The 24757-nt window shown below is 42.0% G+C and overlaps 1 protein-coding gene across 1 annotated transcript; it reads right to left on the minus strand.

The window, feature by feature from the left end:
* Positions 1–1703: 1703 nt before the first annotated feature.
* Positions 1704–24472, minus strand: C7H12orf57 (chromosome 7 C12orf57 homolog). Its single transcript, XM_078651516.1, has 3 exons — positions 24339–24472; positions 7077–7253; positions 1704–2098 (listed from the first exon to the last, which is right to left on the minus strand). The coding sequence occupies exons 1-3, from the start codon at positions 24412–24414 to the stop codon at positions 1956–1958; spliced, it is 396 nt and encodes a 131-aa protein (XP_078507642.1). The 5' UTR covers positions 24415–24472; the 3' UTR covers positions 1704–1955.
* Positions 24473–24757: the final 285 nt, after the last annotated feature.

The following is a 24757-nucleotide window of genomic DNA, read 5'->3' on the forward strand; positions in this document are numbered from 1 at the left end:
AAAGATTGTCATCTTCTATCTCCACGATTTCTACTTAAGTTCGACAGTCATGGCCTTCCATCTTCGTCACGTGACTCATTCTGTTCACTTGCCGACTGAATTATTACCCAGGGCAATACGTTCAATGGACCGCGAGTGACTTTGTTTTGTCCAATCATGAGTAAACAAGCATTGGCATAGCCAATAAGTCTCACCTTTGGGACTTTATAAGTGTTTAGTCATTCAACAGGTGATGTTGCAACAAGGATATTTTGCTGCATAACTAAATACTTATAAGGTCCCAAAAGCGAGACCTATTGGCTATGTCAATGCTTGTTTGAGTTTCGTTCCTTTGCTTTTTATTGCTGTTCCATTTACTAATCCCACCTGCACAGGCTGCGGTAGCTTACCACTTCAACATGGAGTAAGAGAAGACACCAGTGCGGATAAATTCATGTAAAAAAGTCAGCATGCCCACACAAAGTCTTCAGGAATGTATGCTATGGTATGAGAGACATTTGTACATACTAGGATTGTAGTAACACCTAATTGCACTGAAAAGTAAAACATACTTGGGTATCAGCCTGCTTATTTTTCAACAGGTTACCCACAATCATGTCAGCATTACTACGATATTTAATGGCAATGCAGTACTATGCAAATCTCTGATATCATAAAATATTAGGACCAAGCAGGATACAAACTGCATTATTACTGCGAAATATCAAAGTCATACAATCAGTATGAGATTATCTATTGGTTTCAAGATCTGTATTGGGTTTACTCTTATTACCAGCTATCACAGTTCAGCACAGCAGTGGGAATGAATAGCAATTGCATTTAAAGTAATAGTTAAATTCTTGTATTTCTTGAAGGAATTTTGAAAATAAGTTTCTCCCATAAACTTGTGCAATGTGTCATAATCTCTGTCCACAGGATGAGTCTTACAGGGCTGGATGGCTCACTGTATTTACACTTACAATGACCGGTCCAAATTAGTTACAGCAATGGGCAATGCAGAGCACTTTTGGACAAATCAAGGACATGTGATGCAACAGCTACTCCTTTCTCTGAAATTCACATCTCATAAAACCAACCTTATAATGTTCTCATAGTTTACAGTCAAGATTTAAAGGGGTGCAGTCTTGCGACCTTGAGTTCCAAAAGTCAATCCATAAAGCATCGAAAGACCGGGGGACCCATCTATGTGAACAATGCTGATATAAAAGTGCTAACACTCATTGATTAAATGCATGCAGGTAATCTCCTACAATATGTCAAGCGACTCATTTCATTCTTCTATATCAACATTTTTAGTGACAAAGTCATTTCCAGGCAGTTGGGGACCACTCAAAGCTGGCAGTCCTCAGCCAGAGGGCTCTGCCCACCTAGTATGCCTCCTGCCAAGGACTAAATGACGCCCATAGTAATTAACCGGTTCACAGGCTCTCGAACACTCACTTTTGCACCTCTTGCCACCTGCCTGGATCTTGTAGGCAGTTAAAGTAGACACGCATATGAACATAAAAGCCATTCTGCAGAATGCATCCCAATTTGATTAAAAACTGCCCCTGACTACTTCATGATGCATGATAACAGACAGCTGGATAATAACACTAAGCTATTCGGCCAACTCTCCTCTTTAACATCATTGTGGCTGGTCATCAACAATCCAGACACAGCTTCTGGTTTGAAGATCATACTTTGGACTTCAAAGAACTATCTTGACAGAGGAACACATCTGACTTAATGTTTTAATATTTTAGAATATTACATAAAAAGTAAGAATATAAAACCACAGCATAACAAGAAACAAACAAACACTCCAAGTTTAGCCCCATGCTAAAAGAATGGTCCAATTCCAGCTCAGACACAGCAAAATAGTTCGATAGCACAATTAGAGTTCATGTGACAGTTCTCAGTACACATCACGTCCGCTTTTCAGTACTAGGACATAAGTTTAGCTGTCCGTTGTTTCAGGATGTAGAAATGGCAGTACCTCCTTGAGGGGGCACCGTCATAGGTGGCAGGAACATAGACTTTAGTTTGGCAGACATAGCTGCGATCTCGGGGTCCTGAGACTCATAGGACTTGATCAAACGAGCAAACTTCAAGACGCCTACAAAAGGAAAAGAGAAACAGACAAAGGAGCCAGTGAGGGTGCTTGGAGGTGGAAATAACAGAGCATTTTCAATTGACCGGGCTAACTCTTGTTCCTTCTGAGAAGCTGCTTCTGGTGTTGCAGAAGCAGAAAACTAAATTCACAAGTACACAATAGGTACAGTACAGGTAACAGGAGTGTTCAAAAATAAACTGGTACAACACTTGCAGCAGCAGCGCATAGTTTCCCAAAAACAAAGAATAGGCTCAGCACAAACAGCAGCATGGCAAGCCTCCCTCATGTACAAGAAAACCTGTTCTGTACTGTTAATTGCTAAATCCAGGCAAGTCCTATTCTTACATCTCTCAGAACTTAAATAAATTACCATTCTAAAGCATTCTACAATACTGGAAGCATCTACTTGAAACCAAGATAAGGAGCAGGACTTATTGTTTGTGGGGAGATGTTTATGACGGATGATATTTTGGTAATGAGTGTTTTTTAGTTTTTATTTCCACATTCCATGTTTATTCGTGGGGTGGCCCAAGAAAGGTTATCTTGTTCAGTAACCTAGACGTTGCATCCAATCCTAATGGTGCATGCCAAACGACAGTGCTGGTCCCTCCTTCAGACTCCGTGTAAAGCCTTCTGTAGAGGTCTTTGTCGACATGACTTCAAGTGAGCCCATTCACCCTACTGTACTTTAGTTACAATTAGGGCTCAGGGTTTTATGGTATTTATTTTTTTGCCATTTCCGTCTGTATTTATCCATATTTATTTTTTGGGCATTTTATCTGTATTTATCCACATTTATTTTTGCCACAAGCAGAAGACGACGCTGCAGCTAGTATTTTTCCACATTTAAATTGACAATGCACACGTGCACTCGGTTGTTATTGGTCAACACAATACATTCATCTGAAAACTTTGCCATTCCCAGAATGTCCCAAATACGCTTAAAAGTGCCATCACCACCCATTTGTCTCAAAGCCTTTCAGTTTCTATCATCGGCACAGAGTGCTACATCCTCTCCCCGACTGAATACCATACTGCCCCACTGAGAGAAACTCACACTGCCTTCAGCTACAACCCAATTGTGCCCCGCTATAAACACCTGGAAGCAACTCAATTCAAACTATGCACCAGACAAGATTAATTTTCTGCCTGAAAAAAGTAACAATATTCTTGGAAAAAAAAAAACACCCACAGGCAATACAACTTAAAGCTTTTACACTCATTATTCAGAAATCTGAGGACATGAAAAGAAAAGTAGCGCTTTACTGGCAAACTCTGTAAGGTGGTGCTAATGTGTTTGGGTGTGAATAAAACAAATCAGGCCACTTTGCGACTACTCTGTCATGTTTTATTTAGTTATGTATTTATTGTTTGTATTTTAAAACCTTTTTCTCTCCTCCTGAGGCCACGTTTTGGAATAGAAAAAAGTCAGAAAAAGACATTTGCAAGAAAGTGTTTCCTCTTTTTTGGGATCCATTTCACTGGGGAATGAATTACGGTAAAGAGGAAAGAATAGTCACAGTTTTTTTGCAAGTGAGCAGGAGCGTGACATAAAGAGAGAATAAGAGGATGAAAAGGGGAGGGGGGCAACGAAAGTGGACACTGCCCGGGTCTTGTCTGAGCAAGAAGGAAGAGACAGCAACGGTTATGGGCTTTGCCGTCTCGTCACAAATTCTGCAAATACTCCAGTCACTGGCGTAGCAAGGATTTGAAGAGTTTGTGGTCGGACTGTTCTTGCAGCACACGTACCCAGTGTACTGCTCTGCAGTCCGGCCACAAACTTGACAATCATTACACTGACGTAGCTAAGCTGTGCCGCCGCACAGCAGGGGAAGGTGTGGGGGGTGGAGGGGGGGGGGGGGGAGCTGGCATCCGATTCCTGCTTTACCCGCCCCCAAAACTGCACACGCTACTGACTCCATCCCCCGCACTTACCTTGGTTTTGAAATGGCTGGCCAGAGTTCACTCGAGGGACGGGCGGAGCCCCGGACATTGCTGGGGCAGTTTACAAAAAGCCAACAGGAGCTCAAAAAAGCCCCTCATTGGAAGAAATTTCCAACAAAACTGAAGCTGGTGTTTCGAGTTACTGGAGGCAACCACAGCCCTAAAATAAGGAAGAGGGCGTGGCAAGGAAACTCTGCTGAAGCAATGCAGCGCGGCAACATGTGCTACTATTTTCCCGTTTTTATATATAAATACAAAGGAAAACTTGTTTTCCGTCTGTATTTCTATGTAAAAATCAGTTTAAACGGAAAACAGGGAGCCCTAGTTCCAATACAGCTACTTCGTTATGACCATAGAGAAACACCCCTCCTTCCTCAACAGTCTTCCAGTGCCTTGGTTTAGATACATTTCTAAACCCAATTATGATCTTGAACAAATCTCTTCATCCCTCTGTGTCTCAGTCAAAAAAGGGATTTGTGTTAACATGGTGAGTCCTTTCTCTTTCTAGCCCGGAATGTGCGATCTCAGAGACGTCCCTTCGTCTCAGTCTGACCACAACTTTACAGCACGCTCTCGGTGTGACTTCAGGTAATTCTCTTACCTGCCATGTTGCAGTCTAACAGTAGTTCTACAACTACCTGACAGATGTTAGTCAAGGGCCTCAGTCTAACCCCAGCTCCAACAATGACTACTGGTGAGACTAGAGATAGGTTTCTTCACCATCTCATGCCTTGCCTTAGCACGCAGATGATGAAAGGAAAGCAGAGCAAATCAAAACATTCACCCCCAATCAAGCGATCTGGGTTAAATCCATTGTTCTTTTGCTCACAATGCCACCCCAGTTTAGTCCCAGCCATATGCAAATCAGTCTTGAACCTGTGGCTCATGGGAACAGTCCAGCCCTAACTGCCAAGCCTGGTCCTCCCTGGGTCGGAAACAAGCATCCTGAGATCGGTTTGGGGGCATCACCCCTCATCAGCCAGGCTAGCTTGAATCCAGTGGCATAGTGAGCCTGGGATACACGTCTGGGCATACCCGGTGCACTTATGGCGAGAAAGACAAAGGCACACAGATGATGGATGGAATGCAGAGCAAATCAAACATTCACCCCCAGTCGAGAGATCTGGGTTAAATTCATCGTTCTTTTGCCCACACCAGCCTAGTTTAGACACAGCCATATGCATAGCTGCCAAGGTTTCACATTGCTATGTGTGACATTTTTATAATTTCAGTGCTATTAGGAGTGACATTTCCACGACAATGAGTGACCTTTTCTCGTGAGCAAAATCAAGCAATGAAGACGAGGGAAACAAATATTAGAAATTGGCTACGCAACCTATAAAACTAGTTATCATTGGGAAAAGAATTTTTTCTGTTTCCACCGACAGATGCTTTCAGCTTCATTTCCTTGTACAACAAAGGTTTATTAGGGGACCAACGGGATGTCTGTGTAAGGCAACACAGCAACCTAGAGCTAGAGCCCACAAAGGAAATAAGAGCATCTACTTAAAGCATCTGGTCCTGGAGAAGGGAGGTGCCCGACTGCCCCTATGGGTGTGACTGGACAGCAACAGCATCCATTTTTGGGAAAGAACTGTGCTGATTTGGAGACCCTGCAATCTGTGCGCAGCAACGAATGCACCATCGGTAAGTGGGAAGGCGACGCTGCTGTGTGTGGGCCTGTAACACTTTCCTGTGCTTGTGAGAAATATATTCCCAAGATTCATGCATGACTCTTTGGGCCAGGCCTACTTTATTAGCCCTGGTGCATGCACGATGGTGGGGGGCGGCGCAATCAACTGTGCTGATGAACTCTTCATATTCAAAAGGAGTTTTGCGCTAGAAATTCATAAAAGTGAAAATCTTAATAGTTCATGAAAGCGGGTGTAAAAGGCCGATAGTGCAAACCCGTAGGAATCCACACAAAGTCAGATCAGTGTGACGCGAAGTAGCATGTCGTGGCTTTGTGTGATAGGACAGAAGCAAATTAAAACATGTGCAAACTGTGGACAGGCAAGGGTAGTGGGGACTGATTTTCCGGCTCGTGATTCGAGAATTTATTTTCCATGAGTGGCGTAGTGTTCGCCTACACCAAACAAAAGTTTGTCTGAGCCCTAACAAACAGAGGGCATAAAGTGAGTTTGTGTTTACTCACGGTCATCCAGCAGACTCTGAATGTTGCCTGAGAGTCAGAGCGCACCCTCATCTGCCGCATTAAGCAGCACAGAGGTTGCGTGTGAATCACACAGTGTGACACTCTGGCTGGCACAGACGCCGTAAGGAAAACCAGACATGGCGCCTCAAGTGCCAATCAGACACCATCATGGTCATATAATGGGTGGCTCCGTGCCAGAAAAAAAACAGGTAAGTCGCCACATCCGGATCCACTAAACGTAGTCACTGCCGGGTCGTCATTGCATTGGTTAACAACACACAGCGGATCTGAAATGAGAGGACGTGGTAGTGGGCCTGCAGCACCAAAGAGTAAACATCTCTGTGTTGACTGATGTCGTAGTACGTTTGTAACTGAAATATTTTATCAAAAAGGTGTGCTGCAGTGTATTTCAGACAGCAGGGGAGGCAGCACGGAGGAAACTCAAGCCACATGGAGTTTCCTGCTTGAATGTAGCTCTTTGTCCAGCGCTCCTCGTGTGGGTAGTCTGGGTGCTACAAATGCGTGACAATGCATTTTAAGGCGGGGATGCGGACATCACACCTAAAATGCATTAATCTAACGCCCGATGCGTGGTACTTGGCAGGGCTGCATATGCAAATCAGTCTTGAACCTGCATAGGGAGCAAAAAAACGATAGATTTAGGCCCAGATATCTGTACTGGGGTGAATGTATGACATTGTTCTGCATTCTGTCCATCAATTGTTGTTTTTGCATTTAGCACTGATCTGCAGCAGACTCTGGGCGTTACCCAAGACATTTCTTTAGATTAACGTATATTAGTTTAACCCAGTTCTAGGTCTAACGAGTGCTAGGTCTTGCCCCTGAATCTCTGGACCGTCTGCATGACCTTCAATCACTTACCTTCACCATCGTTGGTGAAGCCATAGGCCTTGATAACCTCTTGCTGGATCTGCGTAGCTACAGGAAGCACAAACTGAAGCATCTTCCCCATGTCATTGCAAGCATTGTCACGGGCCTCGTCCATGCGCAGGGTGTTCTCCGGGGAACTGAATGCCTTCATCACCTCCACAAGGACCACTGCAAAGCGGGGACAAAAAGATTACATTCAAACGAAGGTAAAGTCTGAAGATCATGCAGAGTCGGTATGTAAAGAGCAGGCAGGGAAAATGCAGAATGAAATGTCTGGGAGTCCTGATCTGCTACCTATCAATAAGGAGGAGCCACTCAACTGCACAGACAATATTCAATGGCATCAAATGCCAGATTTTACATAGGTTGAGGACATCACAGATTGGCTTTAGCAGAACCCGATATATCACTGGGAAACTTTAATAGATCTAGGTTATATCGCTGAACAGTTCAAATCAGATTTAACAATCTATGTAGCACAGTCCTTTAAAAGGGTCTAATCAACTCACAACAAAGTTTTAAAAGTTATAACTATTGCATTTGAGAAGTTTATCTGCGGTACTTGTCTGCACTTGGCAGTCAGCTCCTCTCTGCATAGCCTCCATCCAAGATACAACTGCCCCAAACCATTGCTCTCTCACTGTCACACATATCTCACAGCTCCAAACTAGTCAGTCATCCTTTCCTTCAACCAATGTGCTTCACCTATCTACTGCACTACCATAACCTCTCCAACAGACCCCCCATCTTCATTCAAGTATTCCCTGCCTCTAAAAAAGGTTTCTGGTGTTCAGTCTGGTTGCGCTTCTCCTTAAATACGGCCTGACTTGTTGACATAATTTTCACCTCCGCTACAAGGACGAAATGCAAATCTCGCTCTGCTTTCCATCATTCTCTCACACCCCTGCTCCTGTCACAGACTGCCTCACAGTTATTTGTAAAACTCCATGCATGCTACTACTGCATTTTCTAAAGCTGAACTCCTCAATGTTGCGGACTCCTCTGCTTCATTAACTCTTTAGTTCCCCCAGACCTTACAGCCCCATTTCTTTCACGCTTGAACGGGACTCTTTAAATCTCTGCCATAAAAAGAGCATGCTAAGTAACTCTGGATGTGGTTTAGGGCATTCTTCACCATTACAAACTACTACAGCTACCACCCAACACTCTTCAAGTGCTGACCATCTGAAACGGTTGGTCCCAAAACCACTTCAAAAGAGGCAAAACCCCCATCAATACCATGACAGCAAAACTAACCTTTTACACGACCCTCCCAGTCATCCTAACAAAGAACTATATTTCCTACCTCAACAAACTCAGAACATGCCATTCTTAATTCCATTTACTCTGTTCAGAAACACTCCCATCAGTTCTTACTGCCAGAACCACAAACTGCTCAACCTGGTTTTCAATGCAGTTCCGAGTATTACTCCTCCATCCATCTCACAGACAGTCCAACTACACATTTCAATAAATCTGCAGCCTTTCACCCACCATGGCCTTTTTCTTCTCAAAACCCCACATTCATCACCCAGAGTACAATCTTTCAGTCCTACTCCACTTACACAATTTCACCAATTACATACAGCCTATTCCCCCTTTCTCATTGTTCATCTACCCTCAAAGCTACATTCCCCCGATAACTGGAAAACTACCTTAAACCCACAAATAACTCCCATCTTAAAACCATACAATACAGGGCCATCCAACTAGCTGCAGACTGAATCATAATAGCCATATCTACAATCAGAGTTTACAAAATTCCACGAAACCACATCACAACAATTGAGTCCACCGCCACAAAAGAACACCAAATAAGCAGCAAAACCATACTCTCAGTTTATCAAATACACAGTACAAACGGTAACGTATCATTTGTCTGGCTCAAGTATCTATGCATAGGGATACTTGAGCCAGATTGCCCCTCAGATTATGGGTTGCAGGCAACCCAAACTATACCCAAAGCACTGACTAGTGCCTTCAATGTTAGAACTAAAATATGCAATTTTGTACATGCATCCACAATATTGTCGATCGAAAAGTAGAGTCCCTTCAAATACCCATCTACAAGTGGAAACCCTCTGACCTAAAGAAAAGCTTGAGATACTTGTAATACAAGTTGGTTATGATTAAGGCTCCCTGTTTTCCGTTTTTACAGATAAATACAGACAAAAAAACATTTTTTTGTCTGTTTATTTTTTATTGTGGATAAAAACAGAAATTGAATTCTTTTTAGAGTGATTCTGAAGGCTGTCAGTCATGATTGCTTGGCCAATAGCTGTGCGAATTGACAAGTTAGGGGTTAAAAAAAAGGGATTTCTAGTAGAGGCTTAAACAGCAGAAGATCTGCACAACCGTGATACTAAAATGTTCATGTTTTCATATCAGTGCACTGATTAATCATCTGTGGGTTTTCATATAATTGACACCTATTAGGCATTTAAGCATGAATGCACATTTACCGGGTACATAAATGTGGAAATAAAGTAGTTTCATCTTCATTTTTTCACAAAACCCAAAATAAATGTGTATAAATACAGATAACATTAGCAAAAAATAAATATGGATAAATGCAGACGGAAATGTCCCAAAAATAAATACTGTAAATAGGGAGCCTTAGTTATGAGCTTTTTATGTCTGTATTTACTTTTTAATGTGGATAAAAGCAAAAATTGTGCTGCTTTTTGAGTAATTCTAAATGCTGTCTGCCATGACTGCCAGGCCAATAGCTGTGTAGATTGGTAGGCGAGGGGGCTAAAAAAAAGAATGGAATTTTAGATAGGAGGCTTTAAACGGAGTAGATAAGTGCAAAGTTGATACTGAAGCTTGCATATTTTCTTATACGTGCATTGATATATCTTCTGTGGGTGTTTACAGCATTGAAACGGTAGGCATTCAAGCATGAGTGCATATTTACAGGTAAAATAAATGTGGAAATATAAAAATTTCACCGTCATTTTTAAATAAAAATCCAAAATAAATATGGATAAATACAGATAAAATAAGCTAAAAATAAATATGGATAAATACAGATAAAATAAGCTAAAAATAAATACGGATAAATACAGACGGAAATGTCCAAAAAATACCATAAAACCGGGATTCCTAGTTATGATGTGAAACAATCCACAGATGTAAGTGCATGGGCAGCGGTCTTGAGCAATCAATATCATCCGGAAACACTAATTATGAGGTGCTGAGTAGCAAATATAACAGGTGCAAGGGTTCGATAAGTAGACCTTTACAGTCAACTAATGCCAAACTGATTAGCATCACAAGAATTAGGAAAATGAAATGGGGAGGAAGGAGTTTCATCAATAGCACTGCTATGCTATGAAAATCGCTCCCACTGTATCTTAGGACTATACCCACTCCTCTTGCCCTTAGAAGGGAATTGAACACTTGGCTGTTTAGAAATCAGTAATGCACCAGCTTAGTAACTCACTGTCAGCAATCGCCAAGACACCTTCAGGTAGACGCACACTATAGAAATGTATTCAACATAACATAAGTATGCCAACATAAGTATGCCAATCATCACTAATCCCTAGGATTCCACAATATGTAAACTAGCAGATCATGGCGCATTCTACTTCCAATACACCTGCTTGATGTGTCAAAGGTTGGTTGTCCCTGGGTAGCTTTAACAAAGCATGATCATAAGGCAGCCATTCATAGCTGCATATTATCGTCTCGTAGCTGAAAGATCATAGATGTATGACATCACAAGGCAGCATTAACCGAGTTCAATGACAACACAAGCAACATTTAACAATACTCACTGTCAACTTTAACAGCCCGGTGACATTGCAATGCAGCTTCAATAGAGTTCAAAAACATCACAGGGTACAGCTATCATTGCTCGGTGACATCAGCACACACCATTGATAATACATTGACATTAAAGTGGAGTTTCAATAAAGTTTGATTACATTTTTAAAAAACTGTACAGCTTTATATGACATTAAAACAGAGTCAACAGGGACATGTTGGCAGAACTTCAATGGAGGTTTACGACACATCAAAGAGGTTTTAACTATATTTAATTAAATCAGAGTACCTATTTTAAGATTGCACAGAGACAAAAGTGGGCAGTATTAATTGTGCAGTAAAATCAAAGGTGTGGTTACCAAGGCAAAACAACATCAGTATATAAGAATAAAAATAGTAACCTGGTCGAACAAAGCGTGTGGCATCACCTCAGAAAACATCCAACATTGGGATCATTTATTGAAGTGTAATAAAGTATCACAAAGTCATACCGTAAAACGACTGTGAGGGTACCACTTAAGGGCAGTGTTCATTAGGAGAGGTGTTATGCCAGTATACCAAATACCATAAACTGCTCACCTGCCTCTCATACTTCATCATTCACCCTACTGCATCCCATAACACAATAATCCTGCCTCAGTGCTCATCGTGCATGGCAGGGAACCACTTCTCACATTGAATCAAAACAAAGACAACATCCTTCCAACCACACACCATGCAAGGTGCAGTATGCCAAGCAAACACAAGGAGATGATGGACAGAGCTCTGGAACTATTCAGACACTCACCCCCAGTCACAGATCTGGGTTGAATCCATCATCGTTCTTTAGCTCAATTCGCCACCCCAGTTCAGATTCAGCCACATCAAATCAGTCATGACCCTGTTCCTCATGGGCAGTCCAGCCTGAACTGCCAAGCCAGGTCTTCCCTGGACCAGAAGCAAGCATCCTGGGACCAGTTTGGGGGTAACACCTCATCAGCCAGGCTAGCTTGAATCCAGTAGCAAAGTGAGCAAGGGACCCACGTCTGGGCATACCCTGCCAACTTCGGGCGAACAAAGCAAGCACAAGGAGATGATAGACGGAGCGCTGAAACTTTTCAGACGCTCACCCCCAGTCACAGATCTGGGTTGAATCTATCATCGTTCTTTAACTCACTTCACCACCCCAGTTCAGACCCAGCCATATGCAAATGAGGCATGACCCTGTTCCTCATGGCGCTGGAGTCACAGAATTAACCTCTACCGACTCAAACCCTCAGAGTGGCAGTAGAAGGCACTGAAGGAGTGCCTTTTCCAACTCAGAAGCATGAAAGAGGCCACTGGTCATTGCTGGGTGGGTCACCACACCCTCCTCTTGAAGGTATGTGAGTAAATAAAGAGACAGGGAAGATATATGAGAATAAAACACTTGCTGCCTTCTATATGAAGATTCTGCAAGTCACGAGTTCTGCGACCATAGAGCTACCTTGTGATGTCCTCTGTGTATGGCAGGAGGCATTATATTATTTATAGGTTTGTTTCATACTCCATCACCCCCCCCCTATAAACCCCATCCACAGAGTTGCCTCAAGCACCTTCTTATAACAGACATCCTCTGGTCGCAGGCAAGGAGAATAAACGTAAAATCTGTAGTGTGAGCGAACAGGCCACTGATCGGTTTACACTTTGTTGCAAGCACATACTTTAAGACGATTTCAATGTATGGTAATGTGAAGATATATTCTTGTTTTCTTGGTGAATTAAGGAAGTGTAATGAATAAGTCATCTTCGATAAAGGACCTCCTTAACTCTCTACACCCCCCCTCTCTCTCTACACCCCCTCTCTCTCGCTCTACGCCCACCTCTCTCTCTACGCCCCCCTCTCTCTCTACGCCCCCCTCTCACTGCCTCAATTGGCTTCCCATGGAAGGGAGATTTATTTATAAACTGGCCTGCATCACACACAAAACCCTTCACTCTCCTGCCCCCAACTACCTAAATAACAAACTGATAAGAGCAGGTCAATCCAGAACGCTGAGAAGCTCCAACTCTCTCCTTATTCCTCCGAAAATGAAAGAAAAAAAAAACACCCAATACCGATCGTTTTCTGGCAACGCTCCCAGGATATGGAACGCTCTCCCTGGAGTCCTCAGATGCAACCCCTCCTTCTCCTGTTTCAAAAGGGACCTGAAACTCCATCTCCTAAACAAATACTTTCAGGACCAACGTCAACTTACCTAGACTACTATATACGAGTTGTCTCGTCTCTCCCTGGACATTCAAGGATAGTGGGTGACCGGACTATGTCATTCTCACTTGTTTCTTTTATTGCTCTCTCCCCCTCTGCTGCACTACATATTTATTTCGCATGCTGTATTTTTAGGTCTCGTGTGGCATACTGCGCACATACATGCGCAGTCAAGCTCGCGCGATTTTATGTTTTAGAGTGTACTTCACTAGCTAGGGTTAAGCCCCGCCCCTCTTCTTCATTGGCTGGCCTCCTAAACGGTGGCCAGCCATTGGAGAAGAGGTCCTAGTGACGTTCTTCTTTCTCTTTAAGCCCAGTCCTTTTCAGACTGGGTTCCTTGACTTACTGCTGAAGTAAAAGGTTTCTTATCTTCTTTATGGGTCCAGATGGCCCCATAAAGAAGATAAGGAACCTTTTACCACAGCAGGAAGTCGGGCCACCCAGTCTGCAAGGGTCGGGGCTTAGAGAGAAAGACGTCCACGCAAAGATACACTCCCTCCAACCTTCAGAAGGACTTCACTTCACCTTTGATGTATGTGTACAAATTTAGATTGATATGTTCTAACTTCCTTGTGAAGCGCTCTATTAAATCACAAAAATCAATATAACACTCACCCGCGTGGCCCCATCGTACCGATTGCCTCGGACCGACAGCTATAGCAACGGTGCGCTGCCGTGACGCATTCACGGCACTAGGCTGCATCACTGCTCGGCGCGCACAGAACAAAACTGGGCTTCTTTAGAATTGCAGTCCTTTTACAAAACGGCCCCACCTCCCGAGAGCGGGTGGGCTGAACCTTGGCTGTGCGGGAGCGCTCGGTACTGAATAACTAATCTGTTCAGCGTTGTCAACTGTGGGCCCGAAATCAAGCCTGTTCGTCCGTGTGACAGACTTCAAGCCAGCAGGAAGACAACTGTGACTGGCACGAGAAGCAATCTCAGTCTGTCTTCTTTCAAACCCAGCTTCGCAGCAGCCTCCCTGTTACTTTCCCCTGATCAGAGCCACGCGGCCTCCACCTATGTCACGGGACGTCATCTCCTGCTGCCCTCGGTCTCGTCTGCACTCGCTGATGGTCGGGTCTCAGACATCCCCTCCCGCTTCATGGCCCGCCTAGCCGTGAGCCACCGCCGCGAGTGTTCCCGTGCATTCAGGCCCAACACCACCCAGCCATAGGTGCTTCACACCCCCTGTGAGTGCTTCTCTGTACGTTTGCCGACACGCACCGCTCACCTCTCCTGCGCCGCCCTGGAGCCTTCACGTCAGACCTGCGCTGGGACAGCAGAGGGTGAAATTGACCAGCCGGGAAGAGCTGCCTCGCAGAGCTAAATTCACCAAGTTATGGAGCTGGGGTTGGGCCCACCGAATTGCTACACTGGGCTCCTCACCCCTCACGATTAGAGAATGTGGCTTGACTGTTTTCACAGGCGCTCCTGGTTGCTGCCTGCCAGGGTCCTGGCGTATGCTCCCTGAGATGCTTCTTAAATGAAGGGGCCTTATGCACCTGTTATTTCAATGTTTGCCCTCTTAAAAACAATGTTACAAAATATACAGGGTAGTATTTAAACGTGTTTTGCTCTTCCCAATGCCTTTTGTTCCAACACTAGAGTTCTCTTATGAGGCAGCAATTGTATGCACAAATCGCACACTGTAGCGTAATGAATTGAATGAGTGTTCAAGCTTTGATTAGCACGAGTTGCATGGGCTCCACTGTGATTCAGTGAGTGGAAGTTGCTACCGGCGTGTAGACTTGATTTTCTCTTGCAAAACAAGGTGATCTCAGTGACAGAAGCCGGGTGGTCTCCGATGTGTGTGTGTGTGTGTGTGTGTGTGTGTGTGTGTGTGTGTGTGTGTGTGTGTGTGTGTGTGTGTGTGTGTGTGGCTCTGTGCGTGTGTGGCTCTGTGCGTGTGTGCAAATGCAATAGGTCTCGTATTTGCGAGGGATTAAGCTATTGGCATTGTAAATGACAATGCCATTTATTTATCTGTTTTCGAAACCAACACATAAATAAAAAGTTTGTCATTTACAATGCCAATAGCTCTAACTTTTGCAAAGGCGAGACCGTTGCATTGTAAATGCTTGTTTTCTTTGGTTTGCTTCCTTACTGCCGGCCTACTATGTAATGTAATGTCCTTCTGCTGTTTACTGTGTGTATGTAAAGCGCTCTGATACCTACGGGTTAAGCTAGCGCTATATAATACTTTAAAAATAACACCCCCCCCCTTTCTACACCCCCCCTCTCTCTCTCTACACCCCCTCTCCCTCTCTCTACTCCCCCCTCTATCTATATATCGCACTCACTCCATATATCGCACTCACTCCATATATCGCACTCACTCCATCTTTATATCGCACTCGCTCAACACCACCACAGCATCACTCAGGGGCATCACAACATCACTATGCGCCACCACAGCATCACTTTGCGCCACCACAGCATCACTTTGCGCCACCACAGCATCACTTTGCGCCACCACAGCATCACTTTGCGCCACAACAGCATCACTTTGCGCCACAACAGCATCACTTTGCGCCACAACAGCATCACTTTGCGCCACAACAGCATCACTTTGCGCCACCACAGCATCACTTTGCGCCACCACAGCATCACTTTGCGCCACACCACAGCATCACTTTGCGCCACCACAGCATCACTTTGCGCCACCACAGCATCACTCGTTGCCACCACAGCATCACTCGTTGCCACCACAGCATCACTCGTCGCCACCACAGCATCACTCGTCGCCACAACATCACTCAGCGCCACCACAGCATCACTCGTCGCCACAACATCACTCGTCGCCACTACAGCATCAATCTGTGCAACCATTCAACAACAACTGGTTCAAATATGTTCTCTCAATGTTTCAAGCTTTATTACAAATGTCACAAAAAGATGTTAATATTTCACTTCTGTTCTTGGATTTTCGTCACAATAAAATACACTGAACATATTCTTCACAAAAGTTATTTACAAAAGTTTAAACTATTGCCATTATAAATTACAATAACTTTTATTTAAGTATTAATTATTAAAAAAATAAAAGCCATTCTTATTTGTAATATCAATACATCTAAGTGACGTAAATACAACACATATTGCATTACAAATGCTATAGGTGTCACATTTGCTAAAGTTAAAACTATTGGCATTGTAAATGACAAAGCTATTAATTTAGCTATTTTCAAAACCAACACATAAATACAAAATGTGTAATTTACAATACCAATAGCTCAAACTTTCCTAATGCGAGACCTATTGCATTGCAAATGTTTTTTCTAATTTGCCTCCCCGAGCTTATACATTGATGTTAATGGAAAAATAATTTTGTACAAATGACCTGTACCAACTATTGCTCTCAATTGATGAAATGATACTGTGTTGACACCACGATCTCATCAACTGGCCATTCGTGGTTTTCAGTGATATCAACTTTATAGTTGAGGGGGCCATTATAAGAAATGTTTATGTTCAGAGCTTGTTGAATTTATTATTATTTTTTTTTTTTTAAATATATTTTATTTTAGATTTCAAAAGAAAGCACACATTACAGAATAAGTACAAAATTTTGCCTCCTACATTTGTTCGCCACACAATATTGCCGGGAGCTTTAGATCAACTACATTTAAGCACCGAAGGGGGGGGGCCAAAACAACATAATATCATATTATAACATTTCAAAGAAACACAATCATAAAAAGAAAAAAACAAACTGAAAAGAAAAGACAAATTAGCAAATTGGCAAAATGGATCATCCTATTCCTGTTCTCCATTTCTCCAATGGTCCCCATATTTTAATACCTCGAGCTCTCCCTACCCTACCCTTCCTTGCATATATATATTTCTCTAAATTATGTATAGCAATGAGATTTGATAACCACACTTGCATGGTTGGTCTGTGTGAACGGGTGTGTTGTATGTTGGTTGCGGCTGTTTTCATTACTATGTATTAATCTTTATATATTTATATTTATTGTGATCAATATAATAAATGTGATGTCATCGATTTGACACTTTTGTGTCCCATGTTGTGGAGGGGCAGTTACTTGTATGTGTGTATACCTATCAGCAGGACACAAGTCCTAAAAACAGAAGTGGGGCGACGCTGTCACCGTAAGTGACGTCACAACAGGAAGTGACGTCACAAAAGGTGGCTTGCACCATCGGGCTCATTGCCTCCCCTCGCTCACCCCTTAGATGCGATTGCATCTGAGAAATCAGCTCGTGAGCAGCGTGCTGTCAGCTTCAAGCTCCTTGTCCCAGAGAGGCCAAAGAGTGAAGTTCAGCAGTTTGGCAGGGGGGGACGGTGTCCACCCGGTAAAATAAGTGGGGGGCCGCCGTCCATTCGCGTGGTACCCCGACTCAAACCCTGCCTATCAGTGACTAGAAGAAGGAAAGTGAATAGATAGAATTAACCTCACCATCCTTCTCCTCCTCTAATTTAGAACAATGTTAGAATATGCAAATATTTAGTACTTTTAATCAATGAGCTCACCAAAATCCAAGAAAATGCTACAGACAAGAAGACACTTATGTAGTAAAAGACACTATGGGACTACAAACCCACGTGTATAATAACGAAACAATAAGGTAAGACTAATAAAGTAATCCCTCTGATAGGAATAAATTGCTTTCTAAAATGGATAAAGACTACAGAGAATTAAGAAGATAAGAACTAAAAAACAAATTCCTACCTATATGTGTAAAATAGACGAAGAGAATGAGACCCATAACTAGCCCTATAAAAAAAAAAAAAAAGGACCGTTAAACCAATGGGACTCAAAACCCAAGACCTAAATCTGTCCCAAAAACTAGAGACTATGAATGTGAAACAGGAAAATTAAAACCAAAGACTATGGTAATGTGCTCCTCTAATGAGAAGACACTGACGTAACCAAGAAAAACGCCACCCCTGTCTTAAGGGACACTAAAAGGACTCATACCCTAGTGTAACGTTAGCTAGGTGGGACTGACACCCCCTAAAAAAATTTGGCATGTACCAGAGTAATGGGACTAAAACCCATTCTAAAGTGCTTCTCACATAAGAAGACTGTGACGTAGTCAAAAACGCCACTTCTCTTTTAAGATATTATGACTCAAGAACATCTTTTACATACCACATTTTGGCGACGATTGGACATCTTCAAAGAACCTACTACGTGCAAAAGAAGATTAAAGAACCTACAGCGTGCAAAAGAAAATTACATTATATCTACAACGTACTCAAAGATAAATAAGAAATAAAATAAGGAACATAAAGGATGCAGAAATCAATTATTCATAAAGAAAAGGAACCTCGACTACAAAAGAAAACAACCTCACAACCTTCAAGTAAGCCTCTGTTATATTTCTATTTTAAACCTCTCATTGACAATTATTTTACTTATAATTACACTAACAACGCCTTGCCAGACCCCACCAGTGTCCGTTAATATCCGGACAGCCTGTTCCCTAAGGCGTCATTGTTAAAGTAATGAGAAGAAAAGCATATTTCTAAATTACAGTCTGAAATAGCATATTTGAGTAGCAGAGCATTACTAAAAGCGAATGACATTTTCTCAGCTCGAGATTAAGTTTGAAAGGGTTGTTTCAGTCGAATACTAAATAAAAGTCAGCGTTTTCCTGCTGCCTGACGTGTTTAAACTCTACTCAGTTTTCTGACATTTGCGCAACTTAACTGGATTACCATCCTATTTATGCATATTTGTGAGCTTATTTATGCATATTTGTGACTTTGAGACCACTGTGATCTGTGTTGTGTTTGAAACGAAGCTGTTAGCATCTGAGAAACGAGTTTGACCCACAATGTCACTAGTTAACCCCATACCGAGACTACAATTCAATTTATTTCTTGTGAGAAGATGTGACACAGTGAAGATTCAAGAAACTGTCACGTAGCTATTTGAAAGGGTGAACTTGGCTCGCGCTCGCGCTCCTCACCTCTTTGAAAGCAAACAGCCAGCTCATGATGACATCTTCGAACCTTCGTGACTTCTGGTGATTAGTCATACGTCAACCTTTGACCCATGAAGGTCTTCAAGTGCGTCACTGCGCAACGTCGAGCAGTTTTTTTTTCTTTTCTTTATTGAATTCTACAGCACAACGTATTATAAGTACAGCGTGTGGTACTGTTTCGACTCTCTACATGTGACAGAGTTCTCACTGTCAACCTGACGCCAACGGAAAGAACAGCTGCTCACATTTCAGTTCGGTGAGTTATTCTTATTCCTGACCCAAGAACCTCTTTTATACCACATTTTGGCGACGATTGGACATCTTCAAAGACCCTACAGCGTGCGAAAGAAGATTAAAGAACCTACAGCGTGCAAAAGAGAATTAAAATATATCTACAGCGTACTCAAGGATAAATAAAGAATAAAATAAAGAAATTAAAGGATACAGAAATCCATTATTTATAAAGAAAAGGAACCGGAACCACAAAAGAAAACAACCTCACGACCTTCAAGTAAGCCTCTGTTCATATTTCTATTTAAAACTCTCATTGACTTTTAAACTTTATTTATATTACAAGTAACGCCTTGCCTGGCCCCACCAGTGTCCGTTACTATCCGGACAGCCTGTACCCAAGGCGTCTAATTATCTTTTGGAAAAGTATTGAGAGGAATTTAGGCGAGGAATGAAGATTTATCGAGTCATGTTTTATGAATGAAGCCCTGGTGTGAAGGTTCGTGTAACCCTACAGCGTTTGAACTTTTTCTGCAGATTTTAGCTTCTCAGAACAATTGCTGTGGAAATTTCGTAGTGACAAAGACAAAAAAAAAACAAGGAAATACTTTAATTAAAAAGGTGATTTGGTGGTCTCAAAGTCACAAATATGCATAAATAAGCTCACAAATATGCATAAATAGGATGGTAATCCAGTTAAGTTGCGCAAATGTCAGAAAACTGAGTAGAGTTTAAACACGTCAGGCAGCAGGAAAACGCTGACTTTTATTTAGTATTCGACTGAAACAACCCTTTCAAACTTAATCTCGAGCTGAGAAAATGTCATTCGCTTTTAGTAATGCTCGGCTACTCAAATATGCTATTTCAGACTGTAATTTAGAAATATGCTTTTCTTCTCATTACGTTAACAATGACGCCTTAGGGAACAGGCTGTCCGGATATTAACGGACACTGGTGGGGTCTGGCAAGGCGTTGTTAGTGTAATTATAAGTAAAATAATTGTCAATGAGAGGTTTAAAATAGAAATATAACAGAGGCTTACTTGAAGGTTGTGAGGTTGTTTTCTTTTGTAGTCGAGGTTCCTTTTCTTTATGAATAATTGATTTCTGTATCCTATAGGTTCCTTATTTTATTTCTTATTTATCTTTGAGTACGTTGTAGATATAATTTAATTTTCTTTTGCACGCTGTAGGTTCTTTAATCTTCTTTTGCACGTAGTAGGTTCTTTGAAGATGTCCAATCGTCGCCAAAATGGGATACACTTTCTTTCATAAAAACAGACTTAAGATACCCAATCACATTTTCAGTGGTTATGTTTTTCATGAATTCAACACACAACCATTGTGAACACACATCCACTAAAACAGTCGCAAACCGACAATCAGCAGACAAGTAGTCCATGGGACCAATAAAGTCCAAACAAACTTTGCTCCAAGGTAGATCTTCACAGCTGGAAATCGACCCTAAGGGACGTGAATGCACCTTTAATCTCTTTTCACTCTCTTTGCACATCAAGCAGTCCTCAACCCATCGCCTTACATCATCATCTAGACCTGGCCACCAGAAGTTAGTCTTGAGACGTTTGCTAGTCATGCTCTGACCAAGGTGACCTTCATGGGCTAGAGTAAACAACCTCTTCTTCAAGGGATTGGGAGGTACAAACCGTTCACCTCGCAAGACAAAATCATCAGAACTACCTACACTGAGCTCTTCCTGTACCTTTACAAAACTACGTAAAGAAGGTTTAACGTCACCTTCACGTTTCCACCCCAGGCGAATGGCAATAATCAGTTCTGCAAAATCTGAATCAGCTAAAACAGCTCGATGCCACTCCTCTCTAGAGATGGAACTAAAACCATTTGAACAAGCATCATTAAAACCAGCAACTAAGCACACAGTCTCATCATCAAAGTCACAGCACTCTTCACAATCAACAGGGAGGCGAGACAAGCAATCCGCTTGAACATTCTTCCAACCAGAGATGTGCTGTAATGAAAAATCATACTCTTGTAGCTTTGCGGCAAACCTCATGAGGCAAGGAGAACCTTTGCTGGCACCCCCGGGTGAAAGTATTTTGAGGAGAGGCTTGTGATCTGTTCTTAGTGAAAAGTGCGTGCCCCATACTCTTCCTAATAATGGTCAAAAGCAAGAAATATACAAGAAGTTAATGAAAAAAAACCACAGGAGAAAGAATACCAGACGTCTCCGGCACCCTAAGTATAGTGAAAAAGAATCCGCCAAAACATATGTGAACCAGCACGAAGAGTAAAGGCAGGAGACTAAACACCAAATTACAGGAAAATAGAAAGTTCAAGAAGAAATTGAATACATGAATGAAGGAATTTACTTATCCAACATTCACTTAACCCGGAAACAATCAGTGGAATACATTAGTCACATTTACTAACAGTAAAAAGTATAAACTCACTCATCAATTACTCAACACTAAATGCTAATAACGTAACACGTAAACGACCTGCAGGAATTACACGTGTAGAAATTATATGAAAAGGATGTATTCATCTTACATACATATCATATTGGGGATGTTCTCACCCTTAAAGTATAAATAGGGATACATCTACCCTTCATAAATATCATGTCAAGGGATACACTCACCCTTTTCGAATTTCAAGAATTTAAAGGGATATATTTATCCTAAAACAAGTTGCAGGGATACACTCACCCAGGGATGCAACTATAACTTAACGGGGTTTACAAGAAAGTGCACATGAATTGTTAACATGTTACACAGATTTCTATGCAAGCCTTTTCCTGTATATTGTGCATCTGAATTTATAGTGATAACACTTATGGTTATGATATATTCAATTTTCACGGGTTTGGGTTTCCTTGTAATCCCCGTTACATTCAAGTGCATGAAATTCACGGGTTAAGTATTTCAGTGTCACAATTAGCGTACATATTCGAAGTGAAATCATCTTTAAATGGTATTATGAACAGTGGAGTGTGACATGTTTTGTTGCTGCTCGTAATTGAACTGGTGCTGTAATGATACTGAGAGCAACCCACTCACTTTACAAATGAAATAATACCTGCCGATCTCAGGTTGACAAGGAGCTGCAAGAGTGTTTAAAAAAAATTATAAATAAATACAGCTACAGGGAAGATTTATAAATAAATCACTTTTAGTGGAGAGCGAAAGACTATTAAAGAAATGGCTTACTGACTTTGAATATCGTTCATAAACTGTTTTCTGATGAGGGCAAATCAACCTTCTTGTAAATATGGAATTTAAAATTTATAGACAACTTTACAGTCACATATGGAAGTTGCAGTCTACATTTTGGTTGAGCGCTATGATGTTCTGCAGCTTCAAATTAGCCTCAAAAAGATGTTAAAGGAAGTTACTAACGATATTATTATCAGATTATTTATAGAAGTTCTTGCCATCTGCTTAAACTTTGTGAAAGAAAACATCGGAAGTACTCGTAAAAATGATTTATAGAGACATGGAAACCATGAAAGCCTTTCAGAATCTGCTATTCGTTAATTTAACTCTGACATTTAGGAACATTTTAAAATGAAAAGTGAACCTCCTATTAAAGTGAAAAATGAAGACAAGCTTTAAGAATGTATTACTTTGACACGTCTGTAGAAATCACACGCAACTTGTTATTTCAACTTAATCAGCTGTAACATTGAATCCGACTCGAGCCAGAGTCACCCTTTTCAAAGAAAATCTAAGTTATCTTCAACGTGTGCCCTGCCGTCTATACAAGTAAAGTGACAGTTGGTTTATTAGAGCAGAAAGTTCCTAACATCTTTTATATACAACATTTTGGCGACTTCTGGACATCCTCAAAGAACCTACAGCGTGCAAAAGAAGAATAAAGAACCTACAGTATCTAAAAGAAGATTAAAATATAACTTACTCGAGGATAAATGAGGATTAAATTGTGAAACTTAAAATATACTGGAATTTGTTCTACATTAAGGAAAGGAACCGGAACTTCAAAGGAAAAACGACCTTCAACATTCAAGTAAGCCTCTGTTTAATTTCTATTTTAAACCTCTCATTAACTATTACTTTTCTTATATCACAAAAGACGCCTTGCCTGGCCCCACCAGTGTCCGTTAATATCCGGACAGCCTGTTCCCTAAGGCGTCATTGTTACAGTAATGAGAAGAAAAGCATATTTCTAAATTACAGTCTGAAATAGCATATTTTAAAAAAAAAAAAAAAAAAAAAAAAAAAAAAGAGAACATTACTGAAAGCGAGTCACATTTCCCAACTCAAACACTACTTAAATCGAATAAATAAACAAGCATTGTGAGACATTTACATGGATGAAAGAACTACCTCGGAGGGCTTAAGGGTCATGATTTATGTGTGAAGCCGGAGTTTGAAAGTCAGCGTTTTCCTGCTGCCTGACGTGTTTAAACTCTACTCAGTTTTCTGACATTTGGTTCTTTAATCTTCTTTTGCACGCTGTAGGTTCTTTGAAGATGTCCAAAAGTCGCCAAAATATGGTATATAAATGATGTTCTTGAGTCATAGTATATTTCATGTAGCTTTATTCATGGATAGTTACAGGTCCAGTTCTTAAGATAATTAATAAGAGACCCCACCAGGAGTGACCTCCTTGTCACTCAGCCTGCCTCCAACTGTCAGTAGGCTTAGGCAATCACTAAAACATTCTATGATGTCACCTGGTAAACATACAGTGACATCAAGAAAGTATCAAGGAAATGCAAACCTGGGGAAAAGAGACAAAGTCCATGTACAACATACGGCAGTGGGGGTTTTCTGGACCGGAAACAAGCATCCTGGGACCAACACCGCGTGCCATCCATGAAGGCAAGCGCTTCAGCGCCCTATATAAAAGCGCTAAACAAATGCTGCAATAAAATATAACGACACATGACATCTCAACAAGTGGGCCACACCGAAAGGGGCGATTTTTCCTGCTACCTCGTCCATTCATAAAGGGGATAATATTCTGGAATACTTGCGGATGAAGAATTAATGTTGATCAGTATAAGATGCGGCAGCAATAGCAAGCCCTAGACCTACCCCTGTGTGCCTTACACCCACCCGGACCTACCTTTCGCCTGCTCCACGGTCAGCGACACCGTCTGCGCCGAGCCCGTGGATGTCATCTGCCTCTGCAGGCTTGACATGCTGCTGCCTTGGCGGGACCCCGCTCCAGAGAACAGCCCTCTCTTCGGTAACACACGCGTGGGTGTCTCTCTCGGGTTCTCCCCCTCGGCCTTCTTTTGAGTGTAACAGTTGTACCTATGACGTTTCTCCCCGTCGCGGATGGTATGCCCCAACGGTCGTTATTTTCAGTGTATTGCTGTCGGTTGTGTACACCTCTCTGCAGTGCCCACTACTTTCGTTTTCTCTGATTGGCTGTTCTCCCGCTGCCAACGATCGACGTCGCAGGGTTCAGAGAGGGGCGGCCTGTGCGTGAGGAGCCGTTCATCACACTGCCCCCCTGCAGGCAAGAGTCCCTCTGCCATC

Source organism: Lissotriton helveticus, chromosome 7 (assembly GCF_964261635.1).
Source record: "Lissotriton helveticus chromosome 7, aLisHel1.1, whole genome shotgun sequence".
Classification (NCBI taxonomy): Eukaryota; Metazoa; Chordata; class Amphibia; order Caudata; family Salamandridae; genus Lissotriton; species Lissotriton helveticus.

Bases quoted from the DNA above. Each gene is read 5' to 3' on its own strand.
- C7H12orf57 (XM_078651516.1), bottom strand. From the start codon at position 24,414: ATGTCAAGCCTGCAGAGGCAGATGACATCCACGGGCTCGGCGCAGACG. The intron at 7,254-24,338 runs GTAGGTCCGGGT...CCCGCTTTGCAG, and splicing joins GACCGTGGAGCAGGCGAAAG to TGGTCCTTGTGGAGGTGATG. The intron at 2,099-7,076 runs GTAAGTGATTGA...TTCCTTTTGTAG, and splicing joins CTTCACCAACGATGGTGAAG to GCGTCTTGAAGTTTGCTCGT.